This window comes from Pseudorasbora parva, chromosome 10 (assembly GCF_024679245.1).
Source record: "Pseudorasbora parva isolate DD20220531a chromosome 10, ASM2467924v1, whole genome shotgun sequence".
NCBI lineage: Eukaryota > Metazoa > Chordata > Actinopteri > Cypriniformes > Gobionidae > Pseudorasbora > Pseudorasbora parva.
Genome location: NC_090181.1, coordinates 6,887,090 through 6,909,254, shown reverse-complemented (window position 1 = coordinate 6,909,254; position 22,165 = coordinate 6,887,090). Strand labels below are relative to the sequence as shown.

The 22,165-nt window shown below is 38.6% G+C and overlaps 1 protein-coding gene across 1 annotated transcript in view; it reads left to right on the top strand.

Moving 5' to 3' along the window:
- The window catches only part of alk (ALK receptor tyrosine kinase), a 592,666-nt gene that overhangs the window by 244,261 nt on the left and 326,240 nt on the right, over positions 1 to 22,165 (top strand). The window contains exon 3 of the mRNA XM_067454971.1: positions 21,449 to 21,595. Coding sequence (XP_067311072.1) covers positions 21,449 to 21,595 — 147 coding nt within the window. The remainder of the gene's footprint in view (positions 1 to 21,448; positions 21,596 to 22,165) is intronic.

Sequence of the window (22,165 nt, the reverse complement as noted above, 5' to 3'; positions counted from 1 at the left end):
ATACAGCAGTCTTATTTTAGAAATAAAATTGTCCCCAAACCCAAAAGCTTTTAAGGTATCAAAAAGAAAAGTATGATCAACTCTGTCAAAAGCCTTTTCCTGGTCTAGTGACAGAAACCCTACATTATCATTATTATCAGAGACAAAATCAAAAGTATCTCTTACCAAATGTAAGTTATCTATTATAGATCTATTTTTTATACAATAAGACTGATCTTTATGTATAATTGTATATAATACGCCATTTACCCTATTAGCCAAACATTTGGAAAAGATTTTGTAATCAGAGCATAAAATTGCCACAGGTCTCCAATTTTTCAAAAGAGTTAGGTCACCTTTTTTTTGGAAGGAGCGTCAGAACTGCCCTCTGACAACTCAAAGGTAGTATCCCATCATTAAAACATTTTTGGATTACCTCAAAATAATCATATCCAATAACATCCCAAAAAGCCTTATAAAATTCGCCAGGTAAACCATCCAGTCCAGGTGTACGTCCTGAGGAAAGTCCCAAAACAGCATCAGTAACCTCTTTAAAAGTGAGCTCAGTCTCTAAAAATGTCTTATGTTCCTCTGTCAGAACAGGAAGATCTTGTAGCAGTTCATTTCTACATTGCTCATCTGAATTATCAGCAGCGTATAAATTGGAATAAAAATCCACAGCAAGTTTGCGCATCACCACTGGGTCTGAAGTGTTATGTCCATTATTGTCCTTTAAGACATACATCAGTTTATCTTGTCCTGCTTTTCGCTCCAAGTTAAAGAAAAAAGAAGAAGGTCCATCCATATCTCTTATTGTTTGAAAGCGACTTCTTACAAGAGCTCCTTTAACCTTTTCATTTAAAAAGGAGCTCAGCTGATTTTTCCTTTCAGTCCACAGTTCTTGTAGATCATCATTATCATTCATTCTCTTTTCAATGTCCATAATCTCTTTTTCCACCCCCTCTACTGTCTTTTTTGAACATTAAAGAAGAGTAAGATGCATATTGTTGACAAAACCCTCTGATGTGCGCTTTACCGACTTCCCACCACTGAGTAATACTTTCATAAAGACATTTTTCACTTTTCCAACTTTCCCAAAACAATTTAAAATTCTCACAAAACATTTTTATCTTGCAGAAGTTTAACATTGAAATGCCAATAATAACTCATATGCTTTCTTTCAGTCAAAAACACACTCAATTGTGATAAGTTTATGATCCGAAACAGCTGTAGGGATAATAGCTGTATTAATAATCTTATTTCTCATATTTTGTGATATATAAAATCTGTCCAGTCGTGCCCCAGAAACATTGCCATTGCCAACTTTCATCCATGTATACTGCCGTGCTGTTAGATTATACTCTCTCCATACATCTGAAAATTTTTGATTTTTTATTATATTAGCTAAAACTCTAGCTGACTGTGCATGAGGTTCTTCCCCATTCCTATCTCGTACAAAGTCTAGCGTACAGTTCCAGTCTCCTCCTAATACAATAAAGTCCCCATCCTGCTGTTGCTTTAAAGTACGCTCGAGTTTAGTAAAAAGCTGTACTCTGTCTGCTCCTATATTAGGGGCATAGATGTTAACAAACAAGAAAATTAAATTCATTATTTTAGCCCTTACAAACAATAATCTCCCTGGTATCACTTCATTTGTTGATAAAATATTTGGTTTGAGAGCAGGGGAAAAAAGCACAGCGACTCCAGCACTTAAGTTAGTCCCATGACTAAGAATTCTCTCTCCTTCCCACCACAAGCCCCAATCTATCTCATTATCTTGACTACTATGGGTTTCTTGCAAAAAAAACAACACTAAGATCTTTCAGTCGTATAATTTCTGACATTAAACCATTCTTTCTCCCATCCCTCATTCCATTTACATTAATTGATCCCACCCTCAAGATCTCCATAAGAAAGGGAAAAAGGAAGATGAAAATACAGAAAGAAAAGGAAAGGAAACAAGCCATTTAAGTTATTTCGTTTTCCCCCTCGCTTTCCCTGCCTTTTTTGCCTTGTTTAAGAACAGTCATATGCTTCTTAAGGCGAAACCTCTTCTGTTGTGAGAGTTCCTCATTGCTAGCCACTTTCCTAGCCCATATTACAGAAGCAATAAACTTCTCAATATCAGGAAAGTAGTTACTTACTTCAACACCAACTTTTCCTTTTGTTTTATCTAAAAAAGCATTAATTTGGTCAACAGTATACATATCAGTTCCTCTTGAACCATCTGCCCACTGATCATCGTCTCCATCCTCAGTACACTGAGATAAACTATCCATCTCATCAGCCATATTATCCTCCAAGTCTTCCTCTTGTGCAAACATCCTTGCCTTCACACACGTTTACAACAGCACTCTGGGTCTCACCCTTGTCAATATCATCTATTACATTTCCAGATTTATCAGAAACAAAGTTGCATCCATGTTGCTCCACACTCTCAGCATTTAAATGAATCGCACTCACCTCCTGCATCTTGCCTTCCTCCGTGGCTCCTTCCTCCTGTCCCTCATTCCTCTGTTCTTTACTTTCGCTCTTTTGTTGGTCAGTAATCTCAGTATTATTTACATCACCACGAGATGTAGACGCGCGCTGATCATCTTTATGCGGACACGCGAAAGCGTTTATGGCCCAAGTCACCACACTCAAAACACTTCAGGGTCTCAGTGCTGGCGTAAACCATGTACGAATTCTCCCCGTGATTAACACGGAAAGAAACTTCCAAAGTACGCTCTGGTGAGTTTAAAAACATCAATACTTGACGTCTAAAAGAAAGAACATGTTTGAGCGCATTATTTTTACATCCGAGAGGGATCATTCTGACAGAGCTTGAAATCTTTCCAAACCTCTGCAGTTCTTTCGTAATGGTCTCATTAGATATAAACGGCGGGACGTTTGAGATAATAATTTTAGTTGCTGGAGCGGATAGCGGGGTTACCGTGACAAACTTTTCCTTCACCCATATTCCGCTCACAGTCAGCTGATTAACCATGGAGTCTGATTTTAAAAACACAACGATAGATTTGTTCATTCGTGAGGCCGAAATTACGTTCTCAAAGCCCACCTGCTCTCCTACAACTATGAGTAGTTCTTCCACTGTCACTCCGGCCTCTGGTACACATTTGCACCCATTTCGGAGTGACAGAGCTGACGTTCCTTGCACGGGAACAGACGCCATTTCGGCGTCTGAAAACCGCGCAAGTGAAAACAAAACTATTTCTCTTCTACCTTATACAAGACTGTCCAGCGAAGGGGAAAGAATAAAAAATAAAAAGTTGGGGGAAAAAGAAAAGTAGTGTATTGAAGACAGAGTTTTCAACAATCGCTCTCATAGACGCTCTCACCGACGCGCTCAACTCCCACACACCCCCAGCATTCACTCAGAGAGAGAGAGAGAGAGAGAGAGAGAGAGAGAGAGAGAGAGAGAGAGAGAGAGAGAGAGAGAGAGAGAGAGAGAGAGAGAGAGAGAGAGAGAGAGAGAGAGAGAGAGAGAGAGAGAGAGGGAGAGAGAGAGAGAGCTCAGCTGTGGCAAAAGTTCTTGTAAGTTCAAAAACTATGCCATTTGCTGTTTTTATGATGCATTTGTCTAAACGTCCTTCTCAGGAACTTGAAAGGCTATGAGAGGAATATATATTTGCATGTGTGGCATAAAGTTGGGCAATTTCATTAAAAAGCTTTCTAAGCAATGCTAATTTTATTTTATTTTTTTCTGTTGCAATTAAGGAAATTGTATCCCAAAACCATACCGCTTAACAAATAATCTGGTTATATATGAACACTCCGGCATATTGAACAATATTTAACAAAATCTTCTGAAATAAGTGGTTTAGGATTTAGTTATTTAAAACTAAAGGACCTTTTTGTCCCCTGAAAAGGTCTTTTAATCATTTACACAGTACATTGAATCATGTCAGAGATAAAATGTACCGCCTAATAGTCTCTAAGTCTCTAATAAGCACCACTATATATAATAAATGGGTCACATTGTCAGGATAAGGATTTTTACAGAATGCTTTGCAACCGGGTAGAGATCAACTGACATAAAACAGCCCTTCAGAAGCTTTGTTAAAAGTTTATACCGGGGAAAAAAGGGCATACCTGTGTAATGTCATGTAAATCTCTGCAACAGCTTTGTGACAGGGAGCATGCATGCATAGATATATAGATGTATAGATATTAATATATAATACATTTTTTTATTTTTATTTTATTTGACAGTGTGTAAAACCTAAGTTTCGCATGCAGAGAATATTCAGTTTGTGAAATGCTTTCATCTTGTTTTTTCCACTAGTTCGGATTAAGGTTTGTGATGTTGTTTGATGTGAATACGTGGATGGAAACAAAGCTCAAAGAAACCATTACTTGAAACCAGAGATGTTCCGAGTTTAATTGCAGCCATTTCCAGGGTCATTGTGACTGATCGACTCTAAGTGTTTGCTTCAACGAGTGTCAAAGGGGATATGATCACACATTCAGGGAATTAAGACATTAGATAAGTGAGGGGTCTAAATGAGGATAAATGGCCAATAAAATCAGTGTCCTTGGCCATCTGGTAAGTCATCAATTCTCCCTTAGATTTCCCCTATGGTGGGTGCAGGAGCCGTGTGACACATCCAGAACTTGTCGCAGGCTTTGTTGAATCATTTCTCTCAGCCTCATTTGAAACAAGCAGGGTGGAGAAACGCTATTTAAGAGTGTGGTTTCGGAGACCAAGGACACAACAGATCTGCGGTATATATAGGATACATTATTTTGACCAAATTTTGCATGCATCTTTCAAAATGAAGACCATAACAAAATGTATTTATTTAAAAACCCAAGATAGCAGAGAAAATGCCAAGTGTAAAGTGTGGTGGTGGGGGGCTTATGGGGTGGGGTTGTTTATCAGGGGTTGGGTGTGGCCCCTTATTTCCAGTGAAATGAACTCTTAATGATTCAGCATACCAAAATTAGTGGGAAAAGTTTGGGGATGGCCCCTTCCTGTTCCAACATGACTGTGCACTAGTGCACAGTGTGTCGGTCCATAAAGGCAGCGCTGTTTGAGTTTGGTGTGGAGGAACTTGACTGGCCTGCACAGAGTCTTGACCTCAACCCGATAGAACAGCTTTGGGATGAATTAGAGCGGAGACTGTGAGCCAGACCTTCTCGTCCAACATCAGTGTCTGACCTCACAAATGTGCTTCTAGAAGAATGGTCAAAAGTCCCCATAAACACACTCCTAAACCTCGTGGAAAGTCTTTCCACAATAGTTGAAGCTGTCATAGCTGCAAAGGGTGGGCCAACTCCATATTAAACCCTATGGACTAAGAATGGGATGTCATTAAAGTTCATGTGCATGTAAAGGTAGGAGTCCCAACGCTTTTGTGAATGAAGTGTGTATATATAAATTACCTAAATGTGTATGTGATGTGTTTTTTGTCTATATGTACTGTGTAATTAGCTTAGAGACATGCTAACATCAAACTCTATAAGAATCATTTGAGAGTGAAATCTCCAAATTGGGGTGTTCCAGATCAAACACTTGCTAGGATTCATGTCGGTGTTGCCAACCAAGCATTTAATTTTGTGTGTGACTGTTGTCTACCCTCTTGTTGACCCTTATAAAAAATATTTTTGTTGTTGTTGCTGATATGCCTTTAAAAAGAAACTGATGTAAACACCTCATCTTCACACGTAAAATGAATTGACAAAAGCACTTAGCTGTGTTCACATACAAGCTGTGGTGGCTTTGCTATCAGGTCCAGGTTTTGGCCTACCCAAATTGAAAAGCCTCCCATACACACATACAGTGGTCTAAGTTCAAAATGTTGGTGTCATTTTACAGGAAACCCTTTGAAGTTACATAAAACACTGCTAAAAGTGATAAACATCTAAGGAGATGTTGTGTAAGCTGTTATAACCCCCCAAAAAATTAGGCGCTTTTTGATTTTTTTATATAAATTAATTTTTGAAAGTGTGTAACTCAGGCCCTGTGTGCTCTAGGACCCTGCAGACACTTTGAGCTGCTTCCAGCATATATAATTGATTTAATGACACTGGAATATTGCATTTATATCACTGTATATGGTGGTGGGAGGCGGTGGTGGAATGGGGTAGCAGGGTCGGGGAGGGGAAAAAGGGGTAAAAAATAGGGGTCATCCCTTCAGACCCATTTGAGTAAATCTGGCATACAACATGACACCGCCTAACACGCACCAGACAACATTATTCCTAGGATTAGGCAGGCAATTGGGGCGTTATCATCCTCGGACTGTAATGTTGTGCGAAATTTGGGTGTCATTTTTGATAAATCTATGTGTTTTAGCAGTCATGTTAAATCTGTGGTTCGTTCCTGTTTTTTCCATCTCAGGAACATCGCTAAGATTAGATCTGTGGTTTCGAAAAATGAGATGGAGATGCTTATTCATGCTTTTATTTCCTCTCGTCTCGATTTTTGTAATGTATTGTACACTTGTTTAAACAAATCCTCCATGGACAAATTGCAAGTGGCACAGAATGCAGCTGCAAGACTTTTGAATAAGACCAACAGGCGAACACATATTACACCTTTACTTAAGGCTCTACATTGGCTTCCAATTAGTTTTAGAGTACAGTTTAAAATTTTAACCATTACTTACAGAGCCTTGCATGATCAAGCTCCCTCTTATATCCAGGATATACTGCATGTATACAATTCTGGTCACTCTTTGAGGTCTTCAGGCCAAGAACTTTTAACTGTTCCTAGAACACGTTTTAAAACGAGAGGTGACCGAGCCTTCTGTGTAGTGGCTCCAAGGCTCTGGAACTCTCTTCCATTAGCCTTGAGAGCTTTGGACTCTGTGGAAGCTTTTAAAAAACACCTTAAGACGCATCTTTTTAGACAAGCATTTAATTAGAAATTATGGTTTTGTATGTTTGTGTGTATTTATGTATCATATTTGTATGTTATGTGTATGTGTATATCTTTTATGTGTATATTTTAATTTTGTAAAGCACTTTGTGACCTTTTGTCTGTGAAGTGCTATAGAAATAAAGCTTACTTACTTACTTACTTACTTACACAGACAAAATTCTTTTTTCCACTATTTTCTGTAATTTAGTGGAAACAGTCCAAACTGTCTGCAGGGTCCTAGGGCACACAGGGCCTGAGTTACACACTTTCAAACATTAATTTATATTAAAAAAATCAAAAAGCGCCTAATTTTTGGGGGGGTTATTTCAGCTTAGACAACATATACTTACATGTTTATCACTTTTAGCAGTGTTTTATGTAACTTTAAAGGGTTTCCTGTAAAATGGCACCAATATTTTGAACCTAGACCACTGTATGTGTGAATGGGAGGCTTTTCAATTTGGGTAGGCCAAATCCAGGCGAAAATCCCAAAAAATGGCCCTGAGTGTAAGAGGTTAATAACAGCTAATGCAAAGCTGGCACTGCATTAATAAAAAAATCACAAAACAATCCACTCTGAAATGTGCTGCACAAATGGATCACTTATTCATAATTTTGGTATATGCTTGAGTTGTAACAAAATACATTTGTAACTGTCAAAATATAAAATTTAAAGTCTAAAGTCTTTTTTTTTTTTTTTTTTACACACACTTAACTGTAGCCTAATGTCTAATTTAGTGCATTTAAAATGAATAAAACTGTACTTATGTACAAGGTCTCTTCCCGAGGGATGCATGAACTTAAATGTATTATACTTTGAATGCATTGTACATTGCTATGAATAAGTGTATGTCAAACGCATAAATGTTCATTTTTATTCTTTTCATTATTTATACAGGAAAGCAAATAAATAAAATGCAATGTAACTAGTGATATATGGTCTTAAATATTAATATTTAATATTAATATTGTGTTTTGTCACATCACCTAAGGTGAGTGTGAGAAGATTCCTTCTTATAGGAATATGAATATATATATTCCTATAGGAAGGAATCTTCTGACGTGTGTGTGTGTGTCTGTGTGTAATGGAAGCCAACTCCTTTCATCTCACTGCAACGCAGCCCAGCTCAGCAAGTTGCATAATATAATGGTTTTATTTACACTCTGTCTGGTGACGTGCTGAGTCAGAGCGGTGACGTCTTCATCTTGCTGGGCTGCGTTGCAGTGGGATGAAAGGAGTTGGCTTCCATTTCACAGCCTTGAACCCCTGAACTCCTGAAGCACAAATAAGGTCCTTCTTCTGAACATGCAGATGAAGGAGCCTTGAAGTGGAAGGTTCTAACGTCTGTGCAGATGATCCTTACAAGCAGGACGAAAAGATTCTGAAGTGCGTACAGAAGATTGGGCACTCTGGAATATGCGGATCTGGAGGATCTCTGAAGAAGAATATCTTGAAAATGAGGGTGGCTGAATGGTCGTTGAACTCACTTTTTGCAGAACTCCTTTGTTTCTCTCTTTCAAGAGAGATAAATGATCAGCTTGTTCCTTCAGCTTATTGTATCTTGGAACTGGAGCTGGAACCCAGAAAGGGAATTGCACCCACTCAGAAAACTAGAACCAGAATCCTGGAGGCCAGAACTTGGAAAAACTGTCTCAGAGAGAGAACCTTTTAATCTCTCCTGGGAAGGAGGGAATTTGCAAATTGGCGCCGTTCATATCTCGTGCTTTGATTGGCTGATGACATCAAAGGTGGCCACGGTTTAGCATAGCATAAAGTTTATATCTAGAACAGAGTCTCTAAGGTTGTTCCTTTTCCAAACCAATTTCAGATTAACCTAGGCATTATGTTGAAAACAAAGTCCAAACATCATTGGGTTAAGTTAAACTTTTACCTGCATACATGTATATCTTAATATATAAGTTTGTATATGTTTTGCATGTATACAAGCAACACTCAATAAGATGTGCTGCTCTCATGAAGGAGTATATGAAGGAGATTTGCTACATTTTGTCCATTGTGTGTCCACTTTTCATACAGGATCATTCCTTTGTTGCTTAAAGCCACATGGCAAAACCAGTTTTTTGAGTCTGAGTCTCTAGTCATTCACACCTCATTTCAGAACTGAGGTGAACAATGGGTAAATGTGATGGGATCAGTCTGTGATCAATGCCATGCTAATGTCATCATCCTTTCCTTCCACTAATCTCTAGTCCTTCACACCTGCAATTGTATTTGCAGGCTTATCTCCTAGCCCCCCTAATTCCTTGATCGTGGAACTTCTTTCCACAATCCTGTTCTTTTCATCACGGGAGTGTTTGAAAAGGATCACTGTACTCATTGCACTCTATTTGCAATTTATGCATGGTTTCAATTAGTGGTGACCCTGAATAGTCAAAGATTTCGATGCATCGATATGCGGAACCGGATTCGACTACCGATCTCACGGTCGAATCTTCGCGGGTGTTATGAAACAAATTTTGGCAATATGGGGGTGCTCAATATTTTAAAGATGTGGCAAGACGCTGAGCTTTGAGTCTGGTGTGTGACCCCTTAAAGGGCGCTGAGCTTCGCACCAGGAAGCTCAGCGCCACACTTTTAAAATTCGAACACTTTCAATGAGTGCTCAGAGCAACATGTCCTGTCAGAGGAAGACAAAAACAGCTTTTTCCGAAATCAATTTATTGTTGTTCTTCAACCTTGAAAAGAGCCATCACAGCATTTCACATCTCATTGCAACCCATTCTCACTCCCAAGGCGTCAAAAACCGAAGCATGGTCAACTGCCTTCCGCGTCACAATTAAGACGCTAAAGGTGCCCCTGGGCGTCATTTTGCGACGCGCTGGGTGCTCCATTCATTACAATGATAAACCTTTGGCGTCATAAACAGACGCATTTAATTATTTGCGTTTATAAAAGCAGACATGATTTTATTAATATTTAAAGGCTACTTTTATATTTCGGAGCAACTAACTCCACTCCTACCCTAAACCTACCCATATCTAAACAATATAAAACACATAACAGGCAAATAAATGTACAGACACAGGTATTTATTGCAAAAACTGACCAAAGCAGTATAAAAGTATTAACTCATGTTGCATTCCAAGTCTTCTGAAGTCATACGATATCTTCATGTGAAGAACAGAGTCGATCTTGATGTTTTAATCGCTGAAATGATGATCCCGCTGCCCCGTGAACGAACTCATTCATTTCTCATTCAAATAATTCAAAAGACTCCTGAGCATGACGCAATCGGTCACAAGACACACGAGAGCCAATGACATTTTACAATCAATGCTGACGTAATGACGCAACTGGTCACAAGACATACGAGAGCCAATGCAATTTCACTATGAAATCTCACGTAACCGGCGCCAATATTTGAAATTTGATTGTGTTTGTTGATGATCTTCTGCGGATGGAGATGCTGATCGCTTTTCGGGATTTTCTTCATACAAATCAATCGTTTGGCCTCGGAAAACTTGGATTATTTAACTTTTTTGAATAACTTGTGTATGCAGTCGTATATGTCAGGCTATATCCTGTGTTTTATATCATGTTCAGACAAATGGGTAGGTTTAGGGATGGGATGGGGTTGGGTTACATGTTAAGCATGTCTAAATAGCGTAAATAAAATAAATGTAAATAAAATTATGCTTGCTGATTAAATTGAAAAACACACTCCAACATGTCATAATGGCAAAATTATAAACTAATACAATTTCACCATGACGATAACATTACTAATACCCAGCGCGTCTGTGTATGACGCCAAAGGTTTCTCACTGAAATGAATGGAACACCCAGCGCGTCGAAACATGACGCCTTGGGGCACCTTTAGCGTCTTTATTGTGACGCGGAAGGCAGTTGACCATGCTTCGGTTTTTGACGCCTTGGGAGTGAGAATGGGTTGCTCATTGAGACCTAAGTTTCCCCTCTGGCATTTAAAAACCATTATGAGGGTTTTAACAAACAATTCACTATCATAGCAATGGTTGTTGATAATCTCTAAGTGGTAAGAAAGGCAGTTTCACCAGTGTCAGGTCATGAAATATTAACAAGCTCTAATGCAGCATGTTTTAAAACTTGATATGAGAGCACCACCTTTGGATGAACAGTGAACTGAAATGTTTTGACAGATAGAATGGTCAGATCCGCTAGAAATAGCGCTTTAATCCAAAAATGCTTAGGATTTAGAATCTTGTTCTTTATATAACATATTTGTAGAGTACAAATATGTAACACTTCAGTTTATGTTCTAAATCTCACTATGAAGTTGTATATTAGCATGCATATAACTAGGATATTGGCTGTTTATTAGTACTTATAAAGCACAAATCGATGCATAAACCTCGTGCACACTGGGAAATTGATCACGCATGCTTATCGGCAGCGTTTTTACGACGCGTCTTTGTGTTCATACCCAAAGGTTTTGTTTTAGACTGGTGACCCGCAGAGTGAACCTGCACGTTCACTACCTGACAGTAGATGGCGCTTTTGATTTGATTGCAGATCAAATAGAATTTAATGGAAACTCTCCATCGAATCCTATTTGATCTGCAGTTTCGCTCCACAACTCCTTCTTATTAAGATTTTTTGTAGTCGCTGTGGCGTTTGTCTTAAAGTTCTCTGTGTTCAGACACCAAAGAGACCAGCACCTCTACATTCATCTTTCCTCGTTGCATCATCTTCGTCTACTTACTTTCGCTTCATCGTTGTCTTCTTCGGTATCAATATGTGCTCAGCCAAAGCGTTTTGTTCTTGAGTGCCACCAAGTCGTGTTTTACTGTAACTTCAGCAGCATATTTTTGTTGAAATCCGATGGCTCAGAAAGGCCTTCATTGACACCAATGTCATTTCCTCTCTCAAGACCCATAAAGGCACTAAAGACGTCGTTACAAAGCCCATCTCACTTCAGTGGCTCTACAATCATTTTATGAAGCGACAATAATAGTTTTTGTTAGCAAAAAATAATAATGACTTGTATAGTGATGGACCGATTTCAAAACAAAGTTTCGATTCCGGATCATGAATCGATATGCTGATACATAAAAAATTAAAAACTTGCCAATAAACGTCAAATGGAATTGTAAACGGCTTCAGATTACCCGAGGCCTGTTGCATGAAGCTAGTCAAACAAACTCTGAGTTTCAGAGTAGGTTTAGAGTTGACAAATCCAGATTAATCCAACCTGGTTTAGATCAAGTTCAACTTTCTCTCAAAACTTGGTATAAACTTTCTCTGTCAACTCTTTCTCTGTCTATATATATATATATACATACATACATACATACATACACACACACACACACACACACACACACACACACACACACACACACACACACACACACACACACACACACACACACACACATACACATACACACACCTATATAATAATTTATTTCTAAACTTCTGTTCATTATAAACTGCTTTAATTTGGAACGAGATATACAGGGGGTGTGGCTTAATTGCATATTTACTGGCAGCTGATTGGTCCAGGTTAGCCGTGTAGTGTAAGTTACCATGGTGATGAACACAGATAAAAACCAATCCACCTTCTTGAGCCCGAAAACAGAAACCAGAGTTTGCTCAAACTTATCTCAAACTTACCTGGGTAACAACTGAAACCAGCTTTGTGCAACAGGCCACTGAACACTCACTATGTCCACAATTGGTTTGAAAAAACAATAAACTCACCCCAAACATTTAGCAATGGTGGAGTCAACATTGTCACAAGGCTGTCCAGGAAACTCAAAAGTCACAGTGTTTTATAACTTTTGGGCAGGGCTGACCTGTGACATAGCTCTGAGCTCAAAATGATAGCTGTTGTGCCACTAACCTCCCCACTTCAGAGTCTTCCACTGAATCACAGGGTGATATGCAGTAAGTGCATTACAGGCTTGCAAGGTATCAATCATAGCACCCATGATTTTTTGTTGGATAAAACCAGTCAGTGCCTAGCCAATGCTTTGCCAAAAAGGTTTTGATGGATGGACATAGTAACCAATCAAAAGGCGACATCTTGTGCAATTTTATGTAAACAACATTGGTGAATACTACTCTTGCTTACGCTTGCATTGACTCCCGTACACGTCTGTCAGTTTACACACACACACCTTAGCGCAGCTCTCAGACTGTATGACAGACAGTTCTACCAGAAAGACTCGGGGAGAAATATATTGACAATAGTGCATTTATTAACAGCTCAGCAAGCTGATAGTGTACAGAGTCATTTTGGCATAGGCCCCGTCCGAAGAGCATAATCCGAGGGTCTCGGATCTGCAATTCCTGCCTGAAGACGAGGGCAGGGGCGCAGCCGACCCCCCGGTAGGGTATGGACAGGGCCATCCTGGTGGTGGTGGGGAGGATGGGGGTAATCGTCACTTCAGTATCTGCGAACTCAAACATGTGTAAGTACAGAGCCTTTATACCGTGAGCATGAGAATATCATTGGATTAGAGTGAAGGCATTAAGTGACGTGGTAATTGAGTCTTCCCAGCAGAACTTATGCTAGAGCTTTCATTTCTTTCTCTCAACTAAATTCGTTTTTTTACACTTTGTAAATTCTGTAAATTGGTAACTTAGTTTTTCAGGAACTGTAAGTTTTATTTAAGCAGATTTATTTGAATTAAAAAACTAAAAATACTCTTTACGATTACAAATGTTCTGCAATAAAAGGCCTTTTTAAAATGACACCTAGACTTTTCTTGACATAAAATCTTACAGAAGCAACATTTCTGAGAGAGTATTCTCCTCAAATTTGAATCTGAACATGATCAGACATTAAGTTTTACGGTTAGGTTATTTTCAGGCTTTTAACATTTAAAATATCCCTTTTTTTCCAAAGTGAAGTCCGTTACATGCAGTGGTGGAAAGAGTACTGAAAAGCATACCCAAGTAGAAGTACTGTTACTCGTCAAGAAATGTAGTTCTAGTAGAGTACCTTTCCTAAATACTACTCAAAGTAGGAGTGAAAAGTAGCCCTTTTAAAAGTTATTTTTATTTTTATGTTATGAATGTTATTCCACCTTGAAAATTCAAAATGTAGATTACCCTTTTATGGATGATTCTCAGTAAGAACAAAAACATGAGATCACCAACAGTATTTCAATATTTCTTTGACTATAGTTTTATTTTTGACTGCTATAGCACAAAAAATACAGCCATGTAATATTTGAGAACACAACCAATAATCTGGTAACAATTATGACAACCATTCTGTAGGTTTTCTTGCGGTTAATTAAAAAATGTTGCAAAGCGTTGTACATTAACAATTTTATTGTAAAAAAAAAAAAAAATTCTTAAAGCAGTACAATGAATGCGTCTTAAATTGCAATGGATGTTCTCTATAAAAAGTACACAGAATACACAGCACTAACAGAATACGTACCATTTTTGCGTGTTTCAGAAAATGTAAAAATCATCGGTCAATCTTTAGTAATTGTTTAAGGCAATTTAACAATTTCAGTCATACAGTAACCAGCAACAGCCCCCTTTCATAAAGCGCTTGCCTCTTACTCTAGGCTGGTCGCAATGGTTGATTTGAAGGGAGTTGCGCGTGACGCATGGAGACACAGGACTGATTATTCGTCTTAGCCAATCATGTTGACAGGAAAAAATAAACATGATGTAGCGACGGCAGGTTTAGGGGAAATAATGCGCAGTAAAAGTACCGATACAGCTCTAAAAATGTACTCAAGGGAAAGTACACTGTTTTTAAACTACTTCAAAAAGTACAATTCCTGAGAAAAACTACTCTAATTACAGTAATGAGAGTATTTGTAATTCTTTACTTTACACCACTGCTTACATGCATAATGTAGCTTATTATGATTCCGAGTGTTTAGATCAAAATAAGAGCAGATTTATAAATATAGACCATAAAGGGTTTAAGAGCTGCAGACATTTTTATTTGGGTGTCATTTTCAGATTTTTTTTTTTTTTTTTTTTTTTTTAAATAGGGGCACAAATTAAGAGGTTAAAGCTGTCTTGGCACATTAAGCTGGGAAAGACAAAAGTTATTTAATAGAAAAAAAAGAAAGGGGGAAAAATCCCACAAATGAAACGTATCAAAGAACTCCATTTAAGTAGAAGCTATGAAAGGGTAACCTCTGGGCAATATTTCTTTTTCCTCTGGGATCTGCCTTCTTTAACAATGGAAGCACCAAATTTTGTACCAAGGAAGCACACACCGTGCAAAAGAACAGAAAACACGCAGATTTGTACATCGCCTGGGGCTTCAACCAGCAGTCCTCTGATAAACAACCTGGTCCCACCGGTGCTTTTAACACTCCAGTGAATACAAGACGAATGTGTGGTTGGAACATAACACAGTTGGAATGGTTTGAAAGCCGTTCTAGCAGAATAAACGAATACAGAAATACATGGAAAAACCACAGGAAAAGTGTGGGAAATGGCTGTGGACATAATAATCATACTGAACTTCCTGAAGAATGGTTTCTGACATTCACGTTTGTGTGAACGCCAGTGTTAAAATGATTAGCATTACAGAGCTATGTCAAAAGCTTATGAGATAAGCCATGTTAATGAACTCACTTTGACACATTGTTGAATTAAAACTTTGTGACTATCTGCATTCACCCGACATTGCACTCTTACAAACGCTAAACTCCAATTTAAGACTCAACAATCTAGCTGAGTTTACATTTATTAACATGTTCTAGCCTCTTGAAGATAAGGTTTTCATGTAGAGATATTTCTTTAGCTGTGAGTACTTTTTTATTTCCAATGGTTGGATTTTTATTATTATTATTTATTTAAATACAGATTTCATTTTCATCAATGGTTATCATGGGGCATGCCTGAAATATGCTGTGTGAAGGGAAAAAAATGTTTAAATTACAATTTAATATAGACCTTCAAAGTTCAAAGCACATTTTAACAAGCTTGATGGACAGCATGACTTTTTCTCCATCTAACTAGGCTAAGAAGCCAATCAAATTACACTCCTGACTGAACTTATAACCAATGACATCCATTTCAGTACAAACTGTAATTTGGCACAGCTATGATCATTTGTCCTTTTGAAGACACATTTCATCCATCACCTCCACACAGTTTTTGACCTTAAGCAATACATTTTAATTAGAACCATCTCTGAAGATGGGTGACCTGACTTCAGTGTGAGCTCGGGCAACAATCAGTCTATAAACAACTATATTCAAATGTCAAACGGATTAAAAAAACAGGTACAGCATTTAAAGTTGAACTTTTTCAACTTTGTCGGAACATTAAAAGAAATTAATCAAATGAGATTTTAACAGTTAGAAATCATATAGAACATAATTTGCAGTACATTATGGTCACCAGCTTTTGCATTTGTAGTCAATAAATCTTCCATAAATGCCACAAGTGAACCTTTACCTTAACCAAACTTACTCGCAGGTCATCATTTCAAGGTTGGATGTAACTGAATGTATTGTACTATGAGTGAGGAATTTACATTGAAAATAGTCAAATTCCACCATTTTGACCTCTTCAGGCAGATTTTCAGACCTGTCGCGAGCAAGAGTGGCTGTAATCAGCCTTGACAGAATAATCAGCCAATCATAGCGTTGAAAAGACCATGATTGGTGGGTATTATCATGATAGTATAATGAAATAATCATAGTGCAATGGAGGCATTGCCTTCTCTCACGATACGTTTTTCTTCACATGCCGCACTTTAGGATCTCAATTGAAAACAGTGAGTTCAAGGAAAGCCATTGCTGCCTTCTTCTGAAACTTCATCTGCTGGTATTGTTTTGGGATGGTATAAAAAAATGAATTAAAAAAATTAAGAAAAGCTTTTTTCCTTGTTACATTAATTTACATCCATATGAATGGATGGATGGATACATGGAGAGATACACGGATGGATGGATGGATGGATACACGGATGGATGGATACACGGATGGATGGATACACGGATGGTTGGATGGATGGATGGATGGATGGATGGATACATGGATGGATGGACGGATGGATACACGGATACACAGATGGATGGATGGATGGATGGATGGATGATGGATGGATGGACAGATGGATACACGGATACACGGATGGATGGATACACGGATGGATGGATACACGGATGGATGGATGGATGGATACACGGATGGATGGATGGATACACGGACGGATGGATACATGGATACATGGATGGATGGATACATGGATGTGTGGCAAGGGGGGCGTGGTTCAGCGAGGTCTGCAGCGGGAGAGAGGGCCGCGGGACGAGCGGTAAGTGAGTGGGTTGGACGCAGATCAATAACACCTGTCTCTTGTTCCAGTAATGAGCGCGGAGACGGGATAAAACACCAGCGGAACCGGAGACCAGGGAGAGAGAGTCGGACTGTTGGTGCGAGTACACAGAGACTGAGTTTACCCGGAAGCCGGAAGTGCCGCGAACCGGAAGTTATTGTTGCTTATGAGTTTGACTGAGAACACACGAAGAAGTGTGTTATTGACATTGAGAAAGAGAAAATAAAGATACGCATCAACAGTCCAGCCGACCCCTGTGTCCTCTTCCTTCCTTACTATATCGAACTTGCTACAGGATGGATGGATGGATGGATGCATGCACAGATGGATACACAGATGGATGGATGGTTATGGGCGGATAAATGGACAAACAGTTTTAATTATCCTTGTTTTTTATTTTGAATTCTTACACATGGTATTCTTATTTCTTATGCACGTATTACGTTTACTACCACCAAAAGCTTGCAGTATCAGAAACGCCAAATTCAGATTCTAAACAAGCATGTAAAATTGAGAAATCCACAGTGTTGAAAGTGTTACTGAGATCAAGAAGAATCAAAATAGAAAGAAAGCCAGAATCAAAAGTGATAAGTAATTGGTGACGTCACCTAATGCTGTTTCAGTGCTGTTTTACTTGTGCTTGTGTTCATTTAAGCTGGAAACTGCACTGAAACTGCATGTGTACACTCTCAGATAAAAAAGGAACAGTGCACATATCATTTTGTTCCTTGGGGAACAAAACGTACAACTGTACTTTAAAGGTATACAATTGGTCCTTAGGGTACAATTATACCATTATTTTCCTCTTCTTAGAGCAGGGGTAGGCATGTTTGGTCTTCAAGAGCCGCTGTCCTCCAGAGTTTGACTCCAACCCTGAAAGACACCTACAGAAGAGAATTAACAGGGGTTTGAATGTTGATGGTTTGATTAACTGAGACTTCTTACTAGAGGTCTTCACGGGGCACCCGAGACCCGCAATCCGACCCGGGACCCATACGGGTTCGGGTTTATATTATAAATGGTCAGCCGGGTTTGGGTCGGGTCCCAATCTATTACTTCGGGTCCCGGGTCTGTTTAACGTTGTAGCCTATGTAATACATCAATCGGACTCGGAGAACACCTGGCCGTGAGAGTCGGCATGGCTTGTGTGTTTTGTGTAACTTGCAAATTGCTAAATTAGGATAAGAAAAGTGTGAGCCGGGAAATAAGGTTTAGAAATAAAAAAATAAATAAAAAAACACGAGCTCTTTCTCTTTCGCTAGCGCTCTTAGCCGTTTAGAAAGCGGGCTGATTTAATGCATGCGCGCGGTAATAATGTACTCAACAATATATTTCAAATCAGCCACAAGACCTCAGATGAACTGTCACACAAATGTTTTCTGTGCTGCTCAAATGGCGTAAATAAGCTCATATTTCAGGTTGCTCCAGCTACCGCGCGATAGCAATGTTTCAAGCGCGTATCATGTTTCTATAGCATCCCGAGCTTCCGCTGTGACTGTAAAAATAATATGAATGAACCGTCTTGTTTAATCTTAAAGTTCTGGTAGTCAGACTCAGCTCACAGAGAATATGGCAAATAATAATGCTAACGTCCGCAGCCATGGCACTGAACGAGCAATAGTTATTAGATTAAAAGAGCAAACAGTCAAAGTTATTATGCGAGTTAAAATGCAAATCTGCAAAGACGCATAAATCGATCACCGTGACATGAAGTGGACTTTTACAGCTAAAATGACGAGTGAATCAAGCATGCTTTGAACACGAGAGGAATACTGTAATACTTTAACGCTATAACGGCTATAAAGTTATTTTCCGCATCTTGTTTATTAGCTTAACATATTAAAAGCAGTTTATAGTCGGGCCCAGTCGGGTCTGTCTTCCCATCGATTCGAGTCCAGCTATCAAATAATAGACGGGTCGATGTCGGTTCCGGGTACAACATTTTTGACATTTCTCGGATCAGCACGGGTCCGGGTCCAGCTTTTGAAATAGTAGACGGATCCGGGTCGGTTCTGTGTGGAACATTGCAGGTCTCTTCGGGTTCGGGTACGAATTTTTGGACCTGTGAAGACCTCTACTTCTTACAGCACTTGGAGGCTTTTGCCCTTGTTTGTTTAGTTGCTTCTATTGTTCTCCCAATTTGTAAGTCGCTTTAGATAAAAGTATCTGGTAAAGGATTAAATGTTTTATTGAAATTGTTTGGTCACCATTATGGTGATCGGTGCTCTTGTTGAGCAGTTTGACTCTTGGCTTTTTATATGAGTTTCTGATTTCTGTTACGATGTTAACAAAACGCATACATTGTTCAAATCATAAGAAGCCATAAACAAAAATTTTACTAAACTTATCACAGACTAAAAATATAAATAAATAATTTTCACCAATAATAATTTCTTGCCACAGATCAGACATTCTGAATTTTGATTTTAAATGCATTCCAGTAGGGAACGTTTAAACGCACACAGATCAAGATTAAGAATCAGCATATGCATCTCAATAGTGAAGTACTTAATGAGCCATGGGTTTTAAACTACGGTGGCTTAGTATGGTTGGAGGTAATCTCTGCAGGACACCAGCTCTGAAGGACAGAACTTGCACCACACCACAGTGACTGCTTTAAAAGGTACAATGTTGTTCTTTTTTGTGGCAAATGTAGGTTTTGTTTTGTAAAAATGTAGTGTAGATGTAAAAGAAATGTAGTAAAAAATAAATTAAAAAAAACTTTTTTTTTTCAAATTAGTTTTTTCAAAGGGAATGACAGCTCTAGAGCTTTGGTTAGAAGCATAGTTTCTTGTGTACATGATGTGGGCGTATTAAATTCATATCTTCAGCAAAATAAGCAAACTGACATTCTGTACAACCTATATCTTTTGTTTTGAATAAATACAAATGTCATTTTATGTCTTTTAGTTTTTCAACCTATTTAAAGATCCACTGTGTCATATTTAAGACGATCTATTGACAGCAATTCAATATAATATACATAATAGGTTTGTCAAAAGATGAATCACGTTCAATTTCAGTTATATCGTGTAGCTTTAATCCTACCAATAGCTATACTTAACCACCTTACTAAATATTAATAAGCAGTAAATTTGGAGCTTGAGGCAAAAGTTGTTGTGAATGTGTTCCCTGTAATCTAACCTGTAATCCACACTCCGGATCCCCTTACAGTGAAGTCACCATTTTCCCCCATCATGTTTCTACAGTAGCCCTAAAGGGACAAACTGCTCTAGTGAGCGCTACGCACAGAGTAACATCTTAACATCATTTTAAACACAATTAAATGTATTTAATAAGATAAACAGAGCTGCGTTACCTCATACTCATGACCGGAAATGGCGCCCGCCGTGTCCCATCCCGTCATAATAAAAGTCCCGCTGCTTATGAGCCGTGTGTTGTGCAACAATCGCTCCAGCGGCCTTGTTCAGCTCCTCAACACTCGCTGCAGATTCTGAGCTCAAACTTGACGTCACCAAACTGCGTCTTTGTTTTAAATAAGTGCCCTCTACTGGAGGGAAGAGTTATATTGTTTAGCTTTAATCCTACCAATAGCTATACTTAACCACCTTACTAACTAGTAATAAGCAGTAAATTAGGAGCTTGAGGCAAAAGTTGTTGTGAATGTGTTCCCTATACATACTCTACACACTCCGGATCCCCTTACAGGGAAGTCACCATTTTCCCCCACCATGTTTCTACAGTAGCCCTAAAGGGACAAACTGCTCTAGTGAGCGCTAGCTACTCTCTGCTGTCTCAGACGACATCTTTGTCCTGTGTCGGACACCGTAGCTTCTCTATGTGCTTCGAAATGCAATTCACAACCTCGGCTCTAGATGCCACTAAAACACTGAACCTTTAAAGCACCTTTTTTGAACAGTGCACATGAATGTAAGAACGAGCATATCAATGAATATGGAAATAAAGCAAAATAACTGAGAAAAATTAGAATTAGTCTTCAGATGCCATGTCATTAATTTACAGTAAAAAATCGTGCATTCGTTTGATCTCAAAGGGATTCATTAAAAGACCACCACCTCCCTGACATCATTAACCAGCATGGTTGACTGACACATTTGCAATAATCTGGTTGAAAACGCACCCCGATCGCGTTTAGAGACCAATATACTAGAAGGTTGAGGAGTTTGAAGAATCCTTTAAAAAAGAATGTTTTATTAGGGTTGGAGCTAAGCTCTACAGTCCATGGGAATAAGACTGAAGGCCTCTAAAAGTGGCCACAAACATACCAAACAACATCTTAAAAATGCTAACTAATCTTTGCATATAGTCAACTGTTATCTCTGTCTCTCTCTCTCTTCTTTTTCAGATTGCTCTTCAAAGGGAAAGTCTTGTGACCGTAGGCCTGCTGGATATTATCCTGAGTTCGCCTGGAGTTTAACATCAGCTGAGGACTCCTGGGCGAAAGACCAGACAATGGCAAAGACAAAAGCTAGTTCCCAGGGGTGGGATGAAGGTAAAGTGCTTACATTTTATACTGTAAAACATGTTTTCTCAACGATGTGCTTCACATGGTAAGATCTGAATGGTTTTATTAGAATAAAAAAATATAAAAATAAGACTGAATCAACCTGACTGCACATGGTTGCAAGAAATGGGTAACACTTTAGTTTAATTCTCACTATTAACTATTTGCTTGCTAGCATGTATATTGTCTGTTTATTAGTACTTATAAAGCACATATTAATGGCTTATTCTGCGTGACCATATTCTACATCCCTTAAAGGTGCACTATGTAGGATTTTTGCAGTAAAATATCCAAAAACCACCAGGCCAGTGTTATATATTTTGTTCAGTTAATTTATGGAATTTCTTAATATGGAATAATATTCCAAATGTTTCCAACTATTTGTAAATTATGAGAACATTTTAACCAAGGAACCTGAATGTGTGAGGGAGTCGCTTGTCAATTGCACCATATCTGTGCATATCACCAAAAAATATATATTTTGCAGAAATGCTTTACTCTTAGTAGTGTGAACAAGTGTCACAGCAGCCGCTGAGCGAACGCACAGAGTAAAGTCTT